The sequence below is a fragment of the Poecile atricapillus genome, chromosome 3 (genome assembly GCF_030490865.1).
Source record: "Poecile atricapillus isolate bPoeAtr1 chromosome 3, bPoeAtr1.hap1, whole genome shotgun sequence".
In the NCBI taxonomy this organism is placed as follows: Eukaryota; Metazoa; Chordata; class Aves; order Passeriformes; family Paridae; genus Poecile; species Poecile atricapillus.
The window spans coordinates 44,984,050-45,000,768 of NC_081251.1; the positions used below are offsets into that span (position 1 = coordinate 44,984,050).

At 43.9% G+C, this 16,719-nt stretch overlaps 1 protein-coding gene across 2 annotated transcripts in view; it reads left to right on the forward strand.

The window, feature by feature from the left end:
* SOBP (sine oculis binding protein homolog) overlaps positions 1-16,473 on the forward strand; it is a 99,807-nt gene extending 83,334 nt beyond the window's left edge. For both annotated transcript variants that reach the window (XM_058834664.1, XM_058834665.1), the window contains one exon: positions 14,519-16,473. In XM_058834664.1, coding sequence (XP_058690647.1) covers positions 14,519-16,471 — 1,953 coding nt within the window. In that variant the 3' untranslated portion in view covers positions 16,472-16,473. The remainder of the gene's footprint in view (positions 1-14,518) is intronic.
* Positions 16,474-16,719: the final 246 nt, after the last annotated feature.

Consider the following 16,719-nt stretch of genomic DNA (forward strand, 5'->3'; position numbering starts at 1 on the left):
CAACAAAAACATTTGTAATGCTGTCAGACAGGAACAATCTCTCTTCTGCAACTTGACTCAAATTTGTTATGTGTATAGCTCCGTGAAGTTCACTAGATGTAAATACAGATTAATTATTTAAAAAGTAATAGGAATGAATGAGCTTCCAAACATGTAGTGTTTAATTATTTAAAACCTGTAATGGAATTTCAACCCTCGTGCATACCTCAGATCTCTTGCTGTGCTTGGACAAGTGCCTGAGGTTAACTGGCATGTCCCCACCTCTTAGTCACATCCCCTCCTATAGCACAGGGTGATAAATGTGCCTGGCACGTGTGAAGAACGGCCAATATTCTCAGTCATGTCTAATAGTAAACGCACTATACTTAACTCCATCTTCCTTTCCCCACTACTGTGTTGCATCCTGCAATAAGGCATTCCATGCGTAATTGCACTGAGCCACAGAGAACCAAATCCTAAAGTCAGAGTGTGAGCAAGGCCCCACTTGATTTCTGATCTCACAGGGTGGAAAGAGCCCCACAGGGATGCTGCACTTAAGTTGTTTGATGGTGGTGGATCAAGGCACCAGCTCTGTGTGAGTGACTGTACTGGACACGTGAGAGGACCTGATTCCCATTTCAAAACCCTCATGCTCCAAGCAGGTTAGTCAGATCTGGGGAAGCCTTCTCCCAGTTGTAGGAGGATCAAAGATACATACTGGAAATAAAGAACACAGAAGCCTCCCAGCTTTAGAGACTTGCTTGGTCTCCCTTCATTCCTCAGACAATGGATGGACAGACAATTCTGCTGGGACCAGTTCAGAGCCTTAGTTAGGATCCTGCTGTGATCCACCCTCCTGAGATGCCTTCCTCTATTCACAGACCTGAGCTAGGCAAAGTTAATATCTAAAATTGTGCTATTTGGATTATTTCACTGCCTGCCCTTCTCCTTGTCCAAAATTACTCAGCAGTTTTGTCTTTGCAGAGAATGACTAATGCCAACCTGGGAAGTCCTATCTCCATGCCATAGCTATGTAACCTTCCTTCTCCTACTGCTCTAAGTCGATGGATGAGGAGCACTTGACCCAGGATGGGTGTTAAAATAAATGTAAAGGAAAGCTCTTTAAGGAAAAAGAAACACTTCTGTTGCATTGAGCAAATGCACAGTTAGGAGTTTCTGTATGTGATGGCTGCAGGTCTTCATTTGCCAGCCAGATCTCAGCTGGTCCGATGAAGAATATTTTGAGTGGTGCTCTACCCTGTGAAATTCTTGTCAGAAGTAGTTTTGTGGGAAGACTTAGGGGAGGAAAAAGGCTGGAGAAAGCAAGACAGAGTTGGTCCTCTTTGAGGAGGAATGTAAGGAGCAAAGCATTCTTGAGAGCTTTGCAGGGTGATGGTTTAAATATGTTGATTTTTTTTGTCCTGGTGTGCTGCTTCCACACAGCTTCTTTGTCGTGCATGTCATGCAAGGAGAAAATCATCTGCATGGTCTTGTAAGTACGAAAGGCTTTGGCATGATGCATTTACATAATGGAATCTGTGCAGTCGCAGTATGCATCGTGCACGCAGGCAAGGAAGGAGTGCCATCTACAGTAACACAATGCATTGCTAAAGGGTCCTCTGTGACTGAACTGTTCTTTACTGAACAGTGCATCTGATGCCTTCTGCTGTAATGTTCCCTCCTTGGTGAGAAATTAATCCTTTGTGCCAAATTCAACTCTCAGTTACATGATTCAAATTGAAAAAACAACACTGGCTTCAGTGGAGTTATCCCAGATAGATCCTAGGATTACTAAGAATAGATTTGTTTTATGTAAATAGCTTAGTGTCAGGTATGTTATAGTGCTAAACATTTTCTAAACAGAGGGATAATTCAGACCTTTTCATCTGAATGGAAAAGATAATTTTTTTCACTTCCATGTCTTACTTAGAAAGAAAGAGGTATCAATCAGCAAGGAAAAAGACACATTTTGCATTTCTTGAGAACCAGCAAAGGTTTTGGGCCTGAGAAAAACACCATAGTGGGCAAGCAGGGTGTGTGAAGGACTGGCCTTCCCTCCCTCCCTCAGGTGTTGCACATAAGTAAAGCTGGTTGCTGCCCATCACCCTCACAGCTGTTGGCTCCTGTCAAAGGGAGCCTGGCTTCTCTGCAGGAATGTTCTTAGTAAAACAAGAGAGGCATTAGCAGAAGAAGACGACAAGGAAGTTTTCACACACATTAGTTCACCATATGTTTGGCTCTAGGCTGCAGTTTCAGACCTTTGTAACTCCTCATTTATTATTTTCAAGGTTAAAATCCTGAAAAGCCATGGTTTCAGATAGCTAGGGATCATAATATTCATGGTAAATCCTACCTACCAGAAAGGGAGTAATCCCTCTCCCTCTCCCTCTCCCTCTCCCTCTCCCTCTCCCTCTCCCTCTCCCTCTCCCTCTCCCTCTCCCTCTCCCTCTCCCTCTCCCTCTCCCTCTCCCTCTCCCTCTCCCTCTCCCTCTCCCTCTCCCTCTCCCTCTCCCCTCCCCATTTGAAGGATGTGCACACTGTTACAATCCCCATCTCTTCTGTTCCCTGGCCATTATTTCAGTCTTCCTTGCTCCATATGGGAGTGACCAAGAGTAATTCTAACAGTTGCTCAGAATAAGCCTCTCTCCACTGGTGATTTTGTGCTAATTAGGAGGGGGAAGGGGAGCTGGGTCTGTACCAATGGGCTCTGGGTTTCAGCCAGGATCAGTGCCTTGCAGCAAGAGAAAGCAGAGGACTCAGAATATTTCCTCTGTGTGCGGCAGAGCAATTTCCCTTACTTGGCTTCGTCTTCTCCAGCCCCCAGCTCCAGAGGAAATGGGAAAATGAATTCCACTCTCCGTGCCCAATCTGCAAGAGATGTGACATGTCTCAGTCCTGGACTGAAACTGATGTGACACATGTTTCCCTGATCCAGGCAGATTTTGGATTTGTCCCAGGGCTGTTCTAATCAAATGTGGTTTCCAGAGAGAGGGCTGCTTTTTAAACTGAACCTACTCTGGGACACAGGGTGATGTGTACCTTTACCAGCAGTGAAACCAGCAGTTCTCAAAGTGTGAATCACATGCATTCACATCTCAAACAGCTTTGACTCCCTTCAGAGTTCTGTAGCCTAAAACCTAGCAACACCTCTCTTGGGAAGTTTTGTGGGATTTTTTCATCCATTTTTACCAATGATCAAGTCAACATTTCCCTAATCAAGTCAATCTTTCCCTAATGTTATTTTTCGAGTCAGCAGCTGATGCAGTCCCTCTGGGATTTTTAATAGTTTGGGAAAGGTGGGGAAACATGCAGGGAATCCGTGTCAGGTAGACTGTGAGACTCAGGCAGTTCTGCTGCAGCCCGTGCTATGGTTATGTATATGTTACAGCACCTAGTGTAGTGGGTCCTGGACTGTAAAAATTATTGCATAATAAAGATCACCATGTAATAATAAAAATTGAAGATCCCTGAGCTATATACAAAAGGGTAAACAAACACATACACACACACACACACATATATATATATATATATATATATATATATGTTTCAAAACTCCCAGACACTTGAATTCTCTAAGCTTCTTGCTTGCAGAGGCATAAATCAGAAGAAACAGCACACCAGTGTGAGAGAGTTACGCCACTGTAAAATGGCAATAGGTGTGAGGGAGAAAATGGACTTAGAACCCTTCATTACAGGTAAATAAAGATTACCTGAGGTTTCAGATTGCATTCCTGCTTCCTATTCTATGGACTAATGAAATTTCAAATCTGGATTACAGTGTTATTCTCTAGACCCAATAATATTACATTTAACTCTGAGTGATTTAATGACTGTTCAGTGGCAATTTTGGTTTCAGGTGAAGTGGTATTGGCCTCCAGCAATGCCTTAGGCTAAAAGCATCATATGTTAGCAAAAAACATTAACCTGCCCTCAAACCTCCTTATTATTACACTTATAGTTCTGTCAACCAATCTATGAGCAACTGGAGTAGTAACAGAGGGGGTTTTATTGTTATTTTTATATTCTCTTGAATATTAAAAAGAAAATATACTGGGAAAAACACATATAAGATATTACTAGATATAAATTCTAGCCAGATGGGTTATTTTCCACCTCACAATGTCTACTGTATTATCAGAACGAAGTTTTGATCAGAAAACAAGACGAGTGAATGTGTGTATTCAGATACAGAATAAAAAAGTGAATTAATTAGAGAATGTAAAGCTTCATCTGGCTTCTGAAGTCATCTGCAGATTTGGTCACATGAGATTCCTAAGGGTGCAGATTTCTCATTTGGAAAGATTTTGGTCAATCAGTGAGATACTTATTGAGCCTAGTAAAGTGACCCTTTCATTTTTACCCTTAAGCTTTTCTTTCTTAACAGCATCTATATTTCTCGAAAGAATTTGACAGAAGAATTTGCAGTGTCAGATGTTCCCTTTCTTTTCCCAGTTGCTGGGGCTGGATGCAGGGAATGCTGCAATGCCTAGTGCATACAGGCTCTCTTTCTCACTGCACTTGTTGGCAGCTGTTCTGCAGAAGAAACCTTCTGTGGCTGATATTTAGTCCAGTTCTTGAAGGGAGCAGCCCCTGTGCTGGAGTGAGGAGTTCCTGGCATGACAGAAGTGCTGGCCTTGTTGTCAGCCTGGGCACTGATAGGACTCTGCAGCTTGGCCGTCCCAAGGATGGAGAAGCTGCTCTGCTGCCTCCTTTAGCTGAACATGTGGGAATGCAGATTATAAAAAAAGTACTCCAAGGACATGGAGGTGAATGTCCTCCTGAGGAAAGAAATGCATTTCCACTCTCTGGAAGGAAGGAAGGAGAGTATTTTCTAGTGCAACCTTCCCCTGCTGCCCCAAAGAGACAACAGGGCCTGAACACTCTGAGGAAGTATTTCTAAGCCCCAGAAATGTTTTTCCAGATGCTAGTTTTGATTTCTTTCTTATGACTTCCTGAATATTCAAGGCCAACATTTCTTGTCCTGTTCTCGAGGTATTTGCAATGCTTCCCCACTGCTCATACTTTGCACAGCTTTAGTGACAGCAGTTTGATCAAGTTCATTTGTATTGTCTTTAGGAAGAAGTGAAGCTCCTGCTGGGGCACTAACAACTTAAGGATCATAAAGCAAAATCTCCTGTTGTGGAAAGGCACAGGCTGTGGTTCATCAAGATTCCCAGCTTCACTACTAGATGTAGTTCTTTTTTCTGGATGCTGAGTTGTTTTCCACCATCATCTCAGGAGCAGGGGAATTTGGGAATGCACGTCATGAGAAGTGTTGGCCTGAGAATCAAGTGCTGAACATCAAGGAGACCAATGCCTACATAATCCAAATCAAACTGCTCGATTGACCAGCAGATGTTTGCACCACTGCTCTGCCAAGCTTGCTTCTCGTGCTGCCACCCATGAGCTAAGGGCCATGAGGAGCATGGTGGAGACACTCAGTTGACTCCACAGATCCCTCAAATTATGCCCACAAGGAAGATGGCTACAAACACAATTGAATGGTCTCCTGTGAGACTAGGTTAAGTCTGGAAGAGGCACTGTTCCTTGGCCTTTCTGTGTGATGAGCCTGGTGAGAGCTCAGGACTTGAGTGTAGGACTTGGTGGCTTGAGCTGTGGTTTGCTCTGCCCCACAGACTCTTGCATGCTCAAAGGCCAATACACTTGGTGTGGGATGAGGTTTCCCAGGCATGGGAAACCCATGGTGTGCCCTTTTGGAAAGGGCATTCAGATGGAGGTGTTCTTTAGATGTTTCTAACATGTGAGTCTTAGTGAGACAGACTGTCTGGCATTTAACCCCCAGCACTCTCTCCCGCTCTTACCCTCCATTTATCTTATGCATCACATTAATTTTATTTATTATATTTTATTTTATTTATTATTAATTTAGGACTTCTGTCACTGCTGCAGTGGTGGACTTAGCCAGTGCAGAAACAGCCATGCAGGCATACCCTTTAATCTGCTCTTGTATAGTACCCCTGTAAAAACCTTACATTAAAGATTTTAGATTTAAATGCCATTATTGTCACATTCTGTGTTATTTTAGCCAGGAACATTTCTGGGGAGAAGAACTTCCCTCTTGGCAAGCCCCACCTCACACTACATTCATTTTCCCTGAAGTTTTGGCCACCATATTTTGGTCTTCACCAGTGGTTTTAGATCCAAAGTTCCTTCCATGTTTTCAAAGCCTCAGACTGAAGGTGAAAACACAGAGCTCAGCGGTTTACGTACAAAATCAAGTATGTAGCTGCTCTGATGAAACAAGACCCAACCTGGATTTCCACCAGGCATTAGCATAGCTCACACTCATTCTTTTTGACTAGGAACATTAAAAAGCCCCCCCACACAAAGGAACCCAAGGGCTTTGAAAAGCCCTATGTTTTAAATACCACAGATGACAACTGCAATGATTCAAAAAATGGAATCAATTTATCATTATCCATTAATTACCAAATAACTCTATTTTCTCCTTATGCTTCATGTAGCTTAGACTTCTGCATAATTAGAATGAAAAATGGAGGCAGAGTGAGTCTTGAATTTAAATGACATAAGGTCAGTATTCACTCAGAAAACTGGTAAAGATTTTTGAAAGGACACGACATTTAGGAGAGTAACATCAGGGAAAGAAAAAACCATCAGACAGGCAAGATTTGGTATCTTTTTAACAGAAAGAAACTTGTCACAGGACAGTTTTAAGTTGCAGGCAACTGCAGTGTTCTGTTTTGTCAACTGTTTTTACACAAAGCTCCAAACATTGTAAAAATCTGTTTTCCTTCACACCTAGCATCGCTATGAGCTATATTGTAACCACATTCACAGCGTGTTAGAGCCTGCCTCAGGGTTCCTTCGCAGCAGGTTTCAGCTGGAATGATTCTTTTTGTTTTTTATAATAATCACTCCATTCAAATGGAACAATCAGTATAAAAAAATTATCACAAGCCATCTTGGATAGAAAAATCTTGCCACAATAAACATGCTGAATGTTTTACAATAAGACATCAAAAATGGTGATCGAGGCTGGATAACTGCTTAGAGCCACACTTAGGATTATGCCTGTTACAGTATTGTTTGACATTTTATAGTGAAAGAGCATCAATTCCCAGTCATGACAGCTGAGGCAGGGACTTAGTCATAGTTGTCTTCCAAGTAGACCCTGTGAACTGCCCTCCCCCTTCAGGGGCAGTCTGCATGCCTGCCGGGGACCCCCAGACAAAGCCCCCAGCCCCACGGGCCAGCACGTGGTGGCTGCAGTGCTGGACATGCAGACCCTGCACACCCTGCTCAGGCACTGGCTGTGCCCCAGGCTACCCAGTCCATCTCAGGAGGAAGCCAGAGCGTGGGCATTTTGGAGGAGGATCAAGTAGAGAAATGTGGGACATGCTGGTGAACGACAGCAGCTTCTGGCAAGGCTGCACCCACTCTATCTCTTGGCACTGGGTGCTGGCAGCTGAATACCTTTTGTGATAACTCAATTAGCTGGGAAAAAAAGCACAACAGCATTAGGATATTATGCTGATTATTGCTTGCCTCTCAAAAGAGTTTGTCATTTTCCATCATCTCTGGGTGGAACACATTACCCCTCTCTTCCTCACTCTGACCCCATTCTTCTGAGCATGGCCGTGTCCTTCCGCAGATCTTCACCTGCCCACCTTCTCATTGGCTAGCTTGCTCTTCTTCATAGCACTCTTTTTCTGAGTCAGGGAATGCTAAGAGGAAACTCTAATGCCTTGGAACAATCTTTGTGTTAAACAAATTGGTGTGTACTAAGAGGTGAGCAGTGCCCTCAGAGCCAGGTCAGGGCTTTGGCTCCTGAGGGGCTGTTCCATGGCAGGTTACCCTCAGAAGATGAGAAGAAGAGGAGGTGGAGATTGACACAGACCCAAACTGATGTTTGCAGGAGGTCTCAGTCTGACCCAGAGCTCTACTAGGGCCACAGCTTCTCTATGCTCACAAGCGCTGGATACATTAAAGCTTGAGGTACAGCTCTTGCCCCAAAATTTCTCTGTTCTTAATCAGGCAACAGACTGCAGAAACAGAGCCATTTGCAGGATTAACATTGCACATGGGATCTATGAGGGAATTACCTTTAATGTGACCTGCTCTGAAGAGAAGCCTTGTTGATGGATAAATGGAGAAGGGAGGGTGCAAATAGCCACATTGCCCAATAAGCCTGGGGAGCTGTCGAGGGCAGCAGAGGAGAGGCTTCACACTCCTTTAGAGACAGTTAGGTACATAGTCCTGCAGGATACATAGATCTAGGCTTCTTTCCTTCTGATTGACTGAATTTTCCCATAGTGTCCTGACAGGAGTGCTCACAGCCTTGCAAGGGGGCCTGGGTCTCAAGGTGCTTTGGTGTCTGTGCTGTGGCGGCTGCTGGGTGTTCTACAAAGGGTGTGACTGAGCTGTGTGTTAGAACACTAGTTGTGACTCATTTGGCTGTATACTAGAAACATCTGTATGTGTGTTTCTAGCCACTTCCTAATTTCTAGATTTTTGCTGTGTCCAATGTTTGGCAAACTTCAGAAAACTTGAGCCCTTGCTGAAAAACATACGGCTGGTGTGTCGGGTTCTCACTGGGCTGCAGGCAGGAGTGGTGCAGGGGAGAGGCATTTTGTCCTTACCTTGTGGCTTTTGGGATGGGGTGGGAGCCTCTGCCTCCATGCCTTGCACATCCTGCCTGGGTGGCAGTATTGGAAACTTCAGGGAATTTCCCAGACCCTTCCAGGACCTTCTGGGCGAACAGGAAAGGCAACCAGGGCCAGAACAGGATATAGGAAATGTGCAGTGGTGTTCTTGAAGTCAGAACATATGCCTGAATGTATATAAAGAGACAGCACTTGGATACCACAGTGAGAAAAGGAAGTAGGAACTACTCAGCAAAGTTGAATACATGGATTTTATGCCAAGAAGTGACTCTTTGATAATCTTCAGCATCTGTTCAACATCTTTGATAAAAGCCTGGTGCTCAGATGTGATTCAGCCCTCCCTTGTGCAAGGCGTACCCCAGTGGCATTGTCCTGAGCAAGGAGAGGAGCTTTGTCAGTCACCCTCTCCTTCTAGAGAAGCTGAAAATGGCATGTCTTTGCCCTAGTGACCACTTTATGTCCTCTTGCTAAACTTTACCATGGAGCTGATAGTTGTCCAAAGAATTGCGTAAGAGGCACAGGGTCTCTTTCATCGCAGCATTGCTGCTTGTTCCTGGTTTCTCTAGGGCTGATGGAAATACCACTGCAAACAGGTTTTGCCAAGTGTATTTCTTAATGAAGTAGCATCTGATACCAGATTATTCTTCAAAGGTTAGTGGTGGACTGCACCAATGTGTGAATTTTGTGCCTGCATTTGACAGCCAGTTGATTTAAGTATTAATTACCTGGTGACTATAAGTCCAAGTGCAGCCCTTTTAGGTACAGCAGGATTCTGTGTTGTGCCTGTGAGGCAGCCTCGTAGCCATGTCTGGACTCCACTTTGGATGTTCCTATCAAAATAAAGATATGGATACCAACAAGAATGGCTTTATTCCCGCTCTTTGTATTAGAGATAATCTGAGCGTTACAGGATCCCTCGGTCCTGGCCTCCTCGGTGTTCCCGTATCGGGCACGAGTTGTGTTTCTGCTGATGCAGTGTCTTCTGAGTTGTCTCCTGGTGGAGATTGCTGTGTGTTTCACAGGAAAGCGGATAAATGATACCAAGTCATTGAGCTTATAAGTAGCACCCTGGCAACCCGCCATCAAAATATAAATACATTAAATGTACTGAAGGAATGTTCATTCTGTTGTTTAGCCTTGGATATGCCCCAGTTAGGTAAATTTAATCTTCTTGAGGGTTGTTGCGTTACAGCTGAATGAGATAGGCCATTATCTTATTACTGATCATTCTGTCATTCAGGATTCATGTTCTGGGCATTCATAGTGTGAAGTGTGCTTGCCCTAGAGCGGTCCTAGAAGTGTTTTCCAAGTGAGATGAAGGTGCATAGGGGATCTGTTAGCACCTTGCAAGTTTTGACCCTCTGTCTTAGAAATGTTCATGCTCATTGTCAGTGACACCACAACTGGTCCAACCTTCTGTTGGTAGAAACGTATAAAATGGTGCCTTTGCCTGTGTTTGCCGGGAAATGTCTGTAACTCGGTCTCCCAGCATTTATTTTCTTCCCGGGTATTTCTTCTGCAGTTCCTCCCAAAATCCCTGTCTGCAAAAAAACCTTCCAAAAACCTCTGCTGCTGTTGAGGTTGGGAACAAAGCTCTTGATGACTCCAGGGTGAGCAGGGGCCAGTGTTAAACAACAGGCCCAAAGCTGATGGCATGCATTAAGGAAGAGTCTCTTCATTGTTTTCCACTGGTGCTGGGTCAGGCCCTCCAAATGCAATCCTACAGCATTAATGCTTGTGACTAATCCCACTGAAACCCAGGGAGCTGCTCCCACGTGTAAGCGCTGCCAAATCCAGTGCGCAGTGTCAACAAGCACTCTGCAACAGTTTAGCTCTTCTCTTGGTTGTACGATGAAGGGAAGGGATGAAACAGAAAAAGGGAGGGAAAGGGAACACATGAACAGAGAAATTCTGAGCTGGTTGTGAAGAACAGTGATGTTCTCTACAGAATGCAAATACTTTAAAAAATAAGATATCAGCTGTGTGTTCTACAGATAAGAAAACGTTATTTTATTGAATGGAGAGATATATACGTTTCACCTATCACATCTGAACTAATCAGTGTAGGCTTTTAGAAGAAATCTGTAATTACTCTGAGCACGTCATTAGTTAGATGTAAAATGAGTGATATTGCTCCATTTTATTACCTCTAGTGATATAGCCATTTGTATCATAAATTCATTGACCTCATCTTAAATGATCAATTCTGTAAGACAGACTTGATTAATTAATTCTTAAGTGACATTTTTTTCTCCTCCAGTAATTTCGTCATTGTTGTAGAGACTGTTTTTCTGCCTTTTAGTACGGTATTGTGAGGCGTCATAATACCTGCATATTATCTGCATATGAGTCCCACATTTTTATACCTTTTATCTTAACTAAGCAGCACAGACTGATTGCTTATATAAATAAAAAGAATGAGAGAAAAAACAAAATAAAATTAAGAAATACATGAATGTAGAAGATGGGCATTTTTCACTGGTGTTGTAGCTTCAACACTGAGATGCTGCATGAAATCAATGAGAAAATTATTGAATATTTAGTCTGTGCAGTGTATTCAGAGGAACCGATTTGCTGCCTTTAATTTCCCTGGCTTTAATTAATTTTATCTAGTGATAAAATATACAGAAGGGTCTGTGATCAATATGTGAGTGAGGCAGGCGTACTTCAGAGTTTCTTGTTCCTCAGTGAATTATTGAAAACTGGAGAAATCAGTAGAGAATTTGTAAGCAGGATTTCTAAATATTTTACCAAGGAAGAGAAAATATTTGTTTAGCCAGGAGAGACACAGGAGCTCACAGGAGATAAACAAATCAATACAGCAATAATACAGTGATATGTTTCAGTGAATTTTTCAAATGCTAACTAATAAAATTAAATTATTAGAAAAGATGCCACAATTTTTTGTGGGGCTGTATTTCTCTTTCAGTCCCTTTAATTAAGGTCATGGATGGGGCTCTTCCTAGGAAGATAAGGAGACTGGATTTATTCTCTTGTATTTCTTAGGTGCTTCTTTGGCAGCAGGCTTACAAGGTGGTTTACTACCTTGTCCCAAAGGAAAGGCAAGTCTTCACTGCAGCTGCACCTGAAGTCCTGCTCCATCCCTTACTGCAGACACCTCTGAGGCCACTCTCCTCCTTGTCCTTCTACTGCAAATAGATGGTGATGGGCCAGGGGGGCTTCATTCTGCCCCAGCCCCCCAGGAGCTGTCTGGGAGCTCCTAGTTATAGCTCCTGGGGTACATGTGGAGACCCTCTGCATCTTTGCCAGCCCTCAGGGCAATAGCATACTCTGCAAGCAGCAGGAGGACTGTGGTGGAGTATGTCCTGATTCCATACATGCAAAATAGATAGTATTTTGTGGCTACAGCAGTGATCTCTCACTCAGAAATCATTTAAGGTGAATTCAGCAGCTCCACTGAGTTAAATAGTATCCTATTACCTTGTGGTGTAGACTCACAAATTCCCCTTTTGTCTGGTTTGAAAACAGTGGCAAGCCAGAAAATTTCAGGAGAGTGGTTATAGGATGGTTCCATCATGTGTGGTGACTTGCCAGGTGGGTGGCAAACCCCACACCCGTGCCAAATGTGCGGAATGGTTTGGTGCCCACTGCTGTGTGTTTGCACTATTTGCAGCACAAGCTCCAGGGCTTGCTGTGATGGCCACTGAGCCTTCCTGTGGGGAGCAGACGGAGAGCTGATACCTGATAAAATCCAGGAGCTGTTGGAAGTGGGTTTGCCTCCTCTCCCCTGCTTGCTGCACTCCCGCTTTCCCATCTGCCCCACGCTTGGGGGGATGCATGCATCATGGCATTGCAGGCATTTATCTCAACAGTTCTGTGTGTTTGACAGCCTTTTTGTCCACTTATTTTAGGGTGTGACTCCGTCACTGCGTGTTCACTGCAGGGCTGGACTTGTTCGTGCCAGGAAATTTCCTTTCTTGCAGTGGGGCACCATGCTGGAAATACACCCCTGCTGATGCCACATGTGCCAAGCAGCACCAGCACCCCCTCTGCTTTATCTCACAGGGCACAGTGTCTGTATGCCCAAGCTAAAAATCTGGGTCCTGCATTCCCAAACTTCAGGGTTGACTTAGGAGCTGCTACTTCTCGATTATTTAGCTTGATTTAAATGTTGGGATAGAAGAGAGGGAGCATGTGTGTGTGTGTGTGTGTGTGTGTGTGAATGGGGAAGGGAGCAGGAGGGAAACAAACAGCAACCTGATGGGATAGCTAAAAGGTCAAGGAGCTAAATGGGCTAATAACCATAGTTTATAGTGTCTGTGTGTGTGTCTATATACATTAAAGATATATTATTGAAAACTCAAGAATGTCGCCACTGTTTATATTAAAGGAAAGCTGAGAGTTAAATGAGATGGGTAATCAGATGCCCAGCATATGTTGTTTTGAATTGTTTATATGGCCAATAGTTATTAAAATTAATTATCCTTTTAATGCAGTCTTTTCACAATCATAGTCTTCTTTGGGGTTTTTACTGTATTTTTTTTCCTTTATACAAAAGATGGAGTAATTTCAAAGCAAGCTAATATGGGCTATTTGGAAAAGGCAGAACAAACAATACCAGGATATATTATGACATGGTCATAGGCTCAACATGCTGATAGAAAGCACCAAAATTCTCTGTCAGTGGAGTATTTTGAGAACTAATGTAAATGACAAAAATGGGGGGGGTTTGTGTGTGTAAAATTCTGTCAAAAAAGTGAGGCACTGAAAAATCTGACATCTGTTTATCTGTTTATAGCTATGGCAAGATTACTCATATTAATTCTTGTTTAAAATGCCATATGAAGGAAAGGCATTTGTGCAAACAAGAGTCATATTTGAATTGTAGATCATGTCTTCACCATCTGTGAGAGCTGTTGGTGTTGCAAAATTAATGTGTTAATGAAATCACAATAATTTCTCTGAAGTAATGGATTCTGAAGCCTAGAATGACTATTTTTTGAACTTTGGTGTCTAGTGGTTTACAACTGGGAAAACCTTTCACAGCTTAATTAGTTCTGCAGCCTTATTTTAAAAAAAATTGGCTGTGCCTTCACCACACCAATACCAACATAAAAAAGAATTAAATGGAAAGCAGAGAAACAAAACAAAATTGAGCCTGCAATGCAAACTTTTTGCTGTAGTATTTGAGAAGTTGCTAAACAGGTCCTTGCTTGCCAAGAAGTTTTACTCAAAGTGACTTGTACACAAGAGTGGGCAAACATCTCAGAAAATAATTCCAGCTTGCTGAAACATCACAAATTGGGACTATTTGAACCTTTCACAAATATCCTGACTTTTTCCAAGTTTCTCCTTGGAACGAAGGGCAAAGAATCAATGATGCTTTTTGCTTTGTGATGCCATTTTGAAATATCACACTCTTTCCAACTTATTATTTGATACCCTTAGTAGACTACTGAATGTTCCCGTGTGCTGCAGTTTAGCAGAAAATGGTTTACATTAATTTCCAGCAATTTTCTGAGTCCTTTTCCAGCTCTCACACTCCTTGTGTAGCATGGCATCTCAGATGGCACAGGCATGCTTAGATTACCACCAAGGAGTAATCACAGCCATACTCATATGGACTTTGCATACTTACATATGTGTGTTATAACAGTTTATGCCAGCTGGGGATTCTTCTCTGTGCTATGGGTTTATGATAATGCATCATATAAGGTAGGACTGAGATAATGGGAGCCAGAAAAGGGAGTGGCATTCAATTCATTAATATTTTGGAGAAAAAAAAAAAGGTGCGGTTTTCACAAATGTAACTTCTTTTTTTTCTGTTAGAAAAATAATGTATTTAGCAACTGAAAAAAATACTTTAAAAATAACACTATGAAGAGAAGATTGCTTTTCTTACCTGATTTGATTTTATTACTGTGTTGTAGGTATGTGACTGGTGTAAGCACATAAGACACACAAAAGAGTATCTGGATTTTGGGGACGGGGAAAGAAGGCTTCAGTTCTGCAGTGCAAAATGTCTCAATCAGTACAAAATGGACATTTTCTACAAAGAGACACAGGCCAATCTTCCAGCTGGACTGTGCAGTACATTACATCCTCCAGTCGAAAATAAAGCAGAAGGCACTGGGGTGCAGCTGCTTACTCCAGATTCTTGGAATATACCGCTAGCAGATGCTCGGAGAAAAGCCCCATCCCCAGCGTCTGCAGCTGGCCAAATTCAAGGCCCTGGACCATCAGCGTCTACCACTGCCTCTCCGTCTGACACTGCCAACTGCTCTGTCACTAAAATCCCCACGCCAGTTCCCAAACCTATTCCCATCAGTGAGAATCCAAATATTCCACCAGTTTCTGTCCAGCCACCTGCTAGCATTGTGCCTCCAATTGGTGTCCCACCTCGCAGTCCTCCCATGGTGATGACAAACCGTGGGCCAGTTCCTCTGCCCATATTCATGGAACAGCAAATTATGCAGCAAATCCGTCCACCATTTATTCGTGGCCCACCTCACCATGCCTCGAATCCTAACAGCCCTCTGTCAAATCCAATGATTCCTGGAATCGGTCCCCCACCAGGTGGTCCCAGAAATATGGGTCCCACCTCTAGCCCCATGCACAGGCCAATGCTGTCCCCCCATATCCATCCCCCTACAACACCTACCATGCCTGGGAATCCTCCTGGCTTGTTGCCGCCTCCCCCTCCCGGAGCTCCTTTGCCCAGTCTTCCCTTCCCCCCTGTCAGCATGATGCCAAATGGTCCTATGCCTATGCCACAGATGATGAACTTTGGATTGCCATCCCTTGCCCCACTGGTGCCACCCCCAACTCTACTAGTGCCATATCCTGTCATTGTCCCTTTGCCCGTTCCCATCCCCATCCCCATCCCCATCCCCCACATCAACGACTCCAAACCCCCCAATGGCTTCTCCAGCAACGGTGAAAGCTTCATTCCGAGTACCTCCAGCGAGACGCCTGGGGCAAAGCCAACCAATAGCTCTTCATCCCCTCGAGAGTCAAAGCAAGGATCATCCAAATCCTCTGACTCATCACCGAGCTGCTCAGGCCAGTCCCTTAATCAAGCTAAAGTGCTTCAGGAGCACAGTAAAAATGAAGTTGTTGATTTGACTGTCAGACCTAGTAGTCCAGTGAACAGTAAATTTGGTTTCCCCAGTGTGCTGCAGGGTCCACAGGACGGTGTGATAGACCTAACAGTAGGCCACCGGTCTAGGCTGCACAATGTCATCCACAGGGCTCTACACGCCCAAGTGAAAGTTGAACGTGAACCTAACAGTGTTGTAAATTTGGCTTTTGGTAGCTCAGACAAAAGGAACTGCAGCGACTGCAGGGACAGCTGTAGCCCAGTTGACTCAAAAACGTTACCGTGCAGTGACGGAGCTCACTGCTGTCCCGTCTCCTTGGCCTCTGGCACGCCAGGACTGGAAGCTGGCGCAGCGGTGTGCAACGTCATTGTGAATGGCACAAAGAGCACGGAGGGTTCCAAGAACCCGGAGCCGCCCCAGGAGACGAAAAAGCCCCAGCCCCCGGAGGAGCTGGCGGTGAGCGAGCTGGAGTCTGTTAAGGAGAACAACTGTGCGTCAAACTGCCACCTTGAGGGAGATGCTGGCAAGAAGACTGGGGAAGAGCCCCTGGCTGCGGGAGACAAACAGGACCCGAACCTTAACAATCCAGCAGACGAGGACCATGCATATGCTTTGAGGATGCTGCCCAAGACAGGTTGTGTGATCCAGCCTGTGCCAAAACCAGCAGAAAAGACTGCTATTGCGCCGTGCATTATCTCAACGCCAATACTCAGCACAGGGCCAGAGGATCTGGAGCCACCATTGAAAAGGAGGTGTCTCCGAATTCGAAATCAGAATAAGTAAAGGTTTGTGTAATCGCTACTGCCTTCTGTGTGAATAGAATTCAGTATTTTCAGGTATGAGGTCAAACTCCTGTGGATGTGGCCTTTATGAAACAAAAAGATACAAATTTCAGTTTATGAGCACTTTCAGAAAACTATTGGTATTTGTGTTTTAGTATTGTTTTTTGTGTTGTACTGCATCTGTACTTGTCAGTACTCCATTCATCAGCAGCCTCATTACACTTTTGCTCACAGAACATATCATGATGG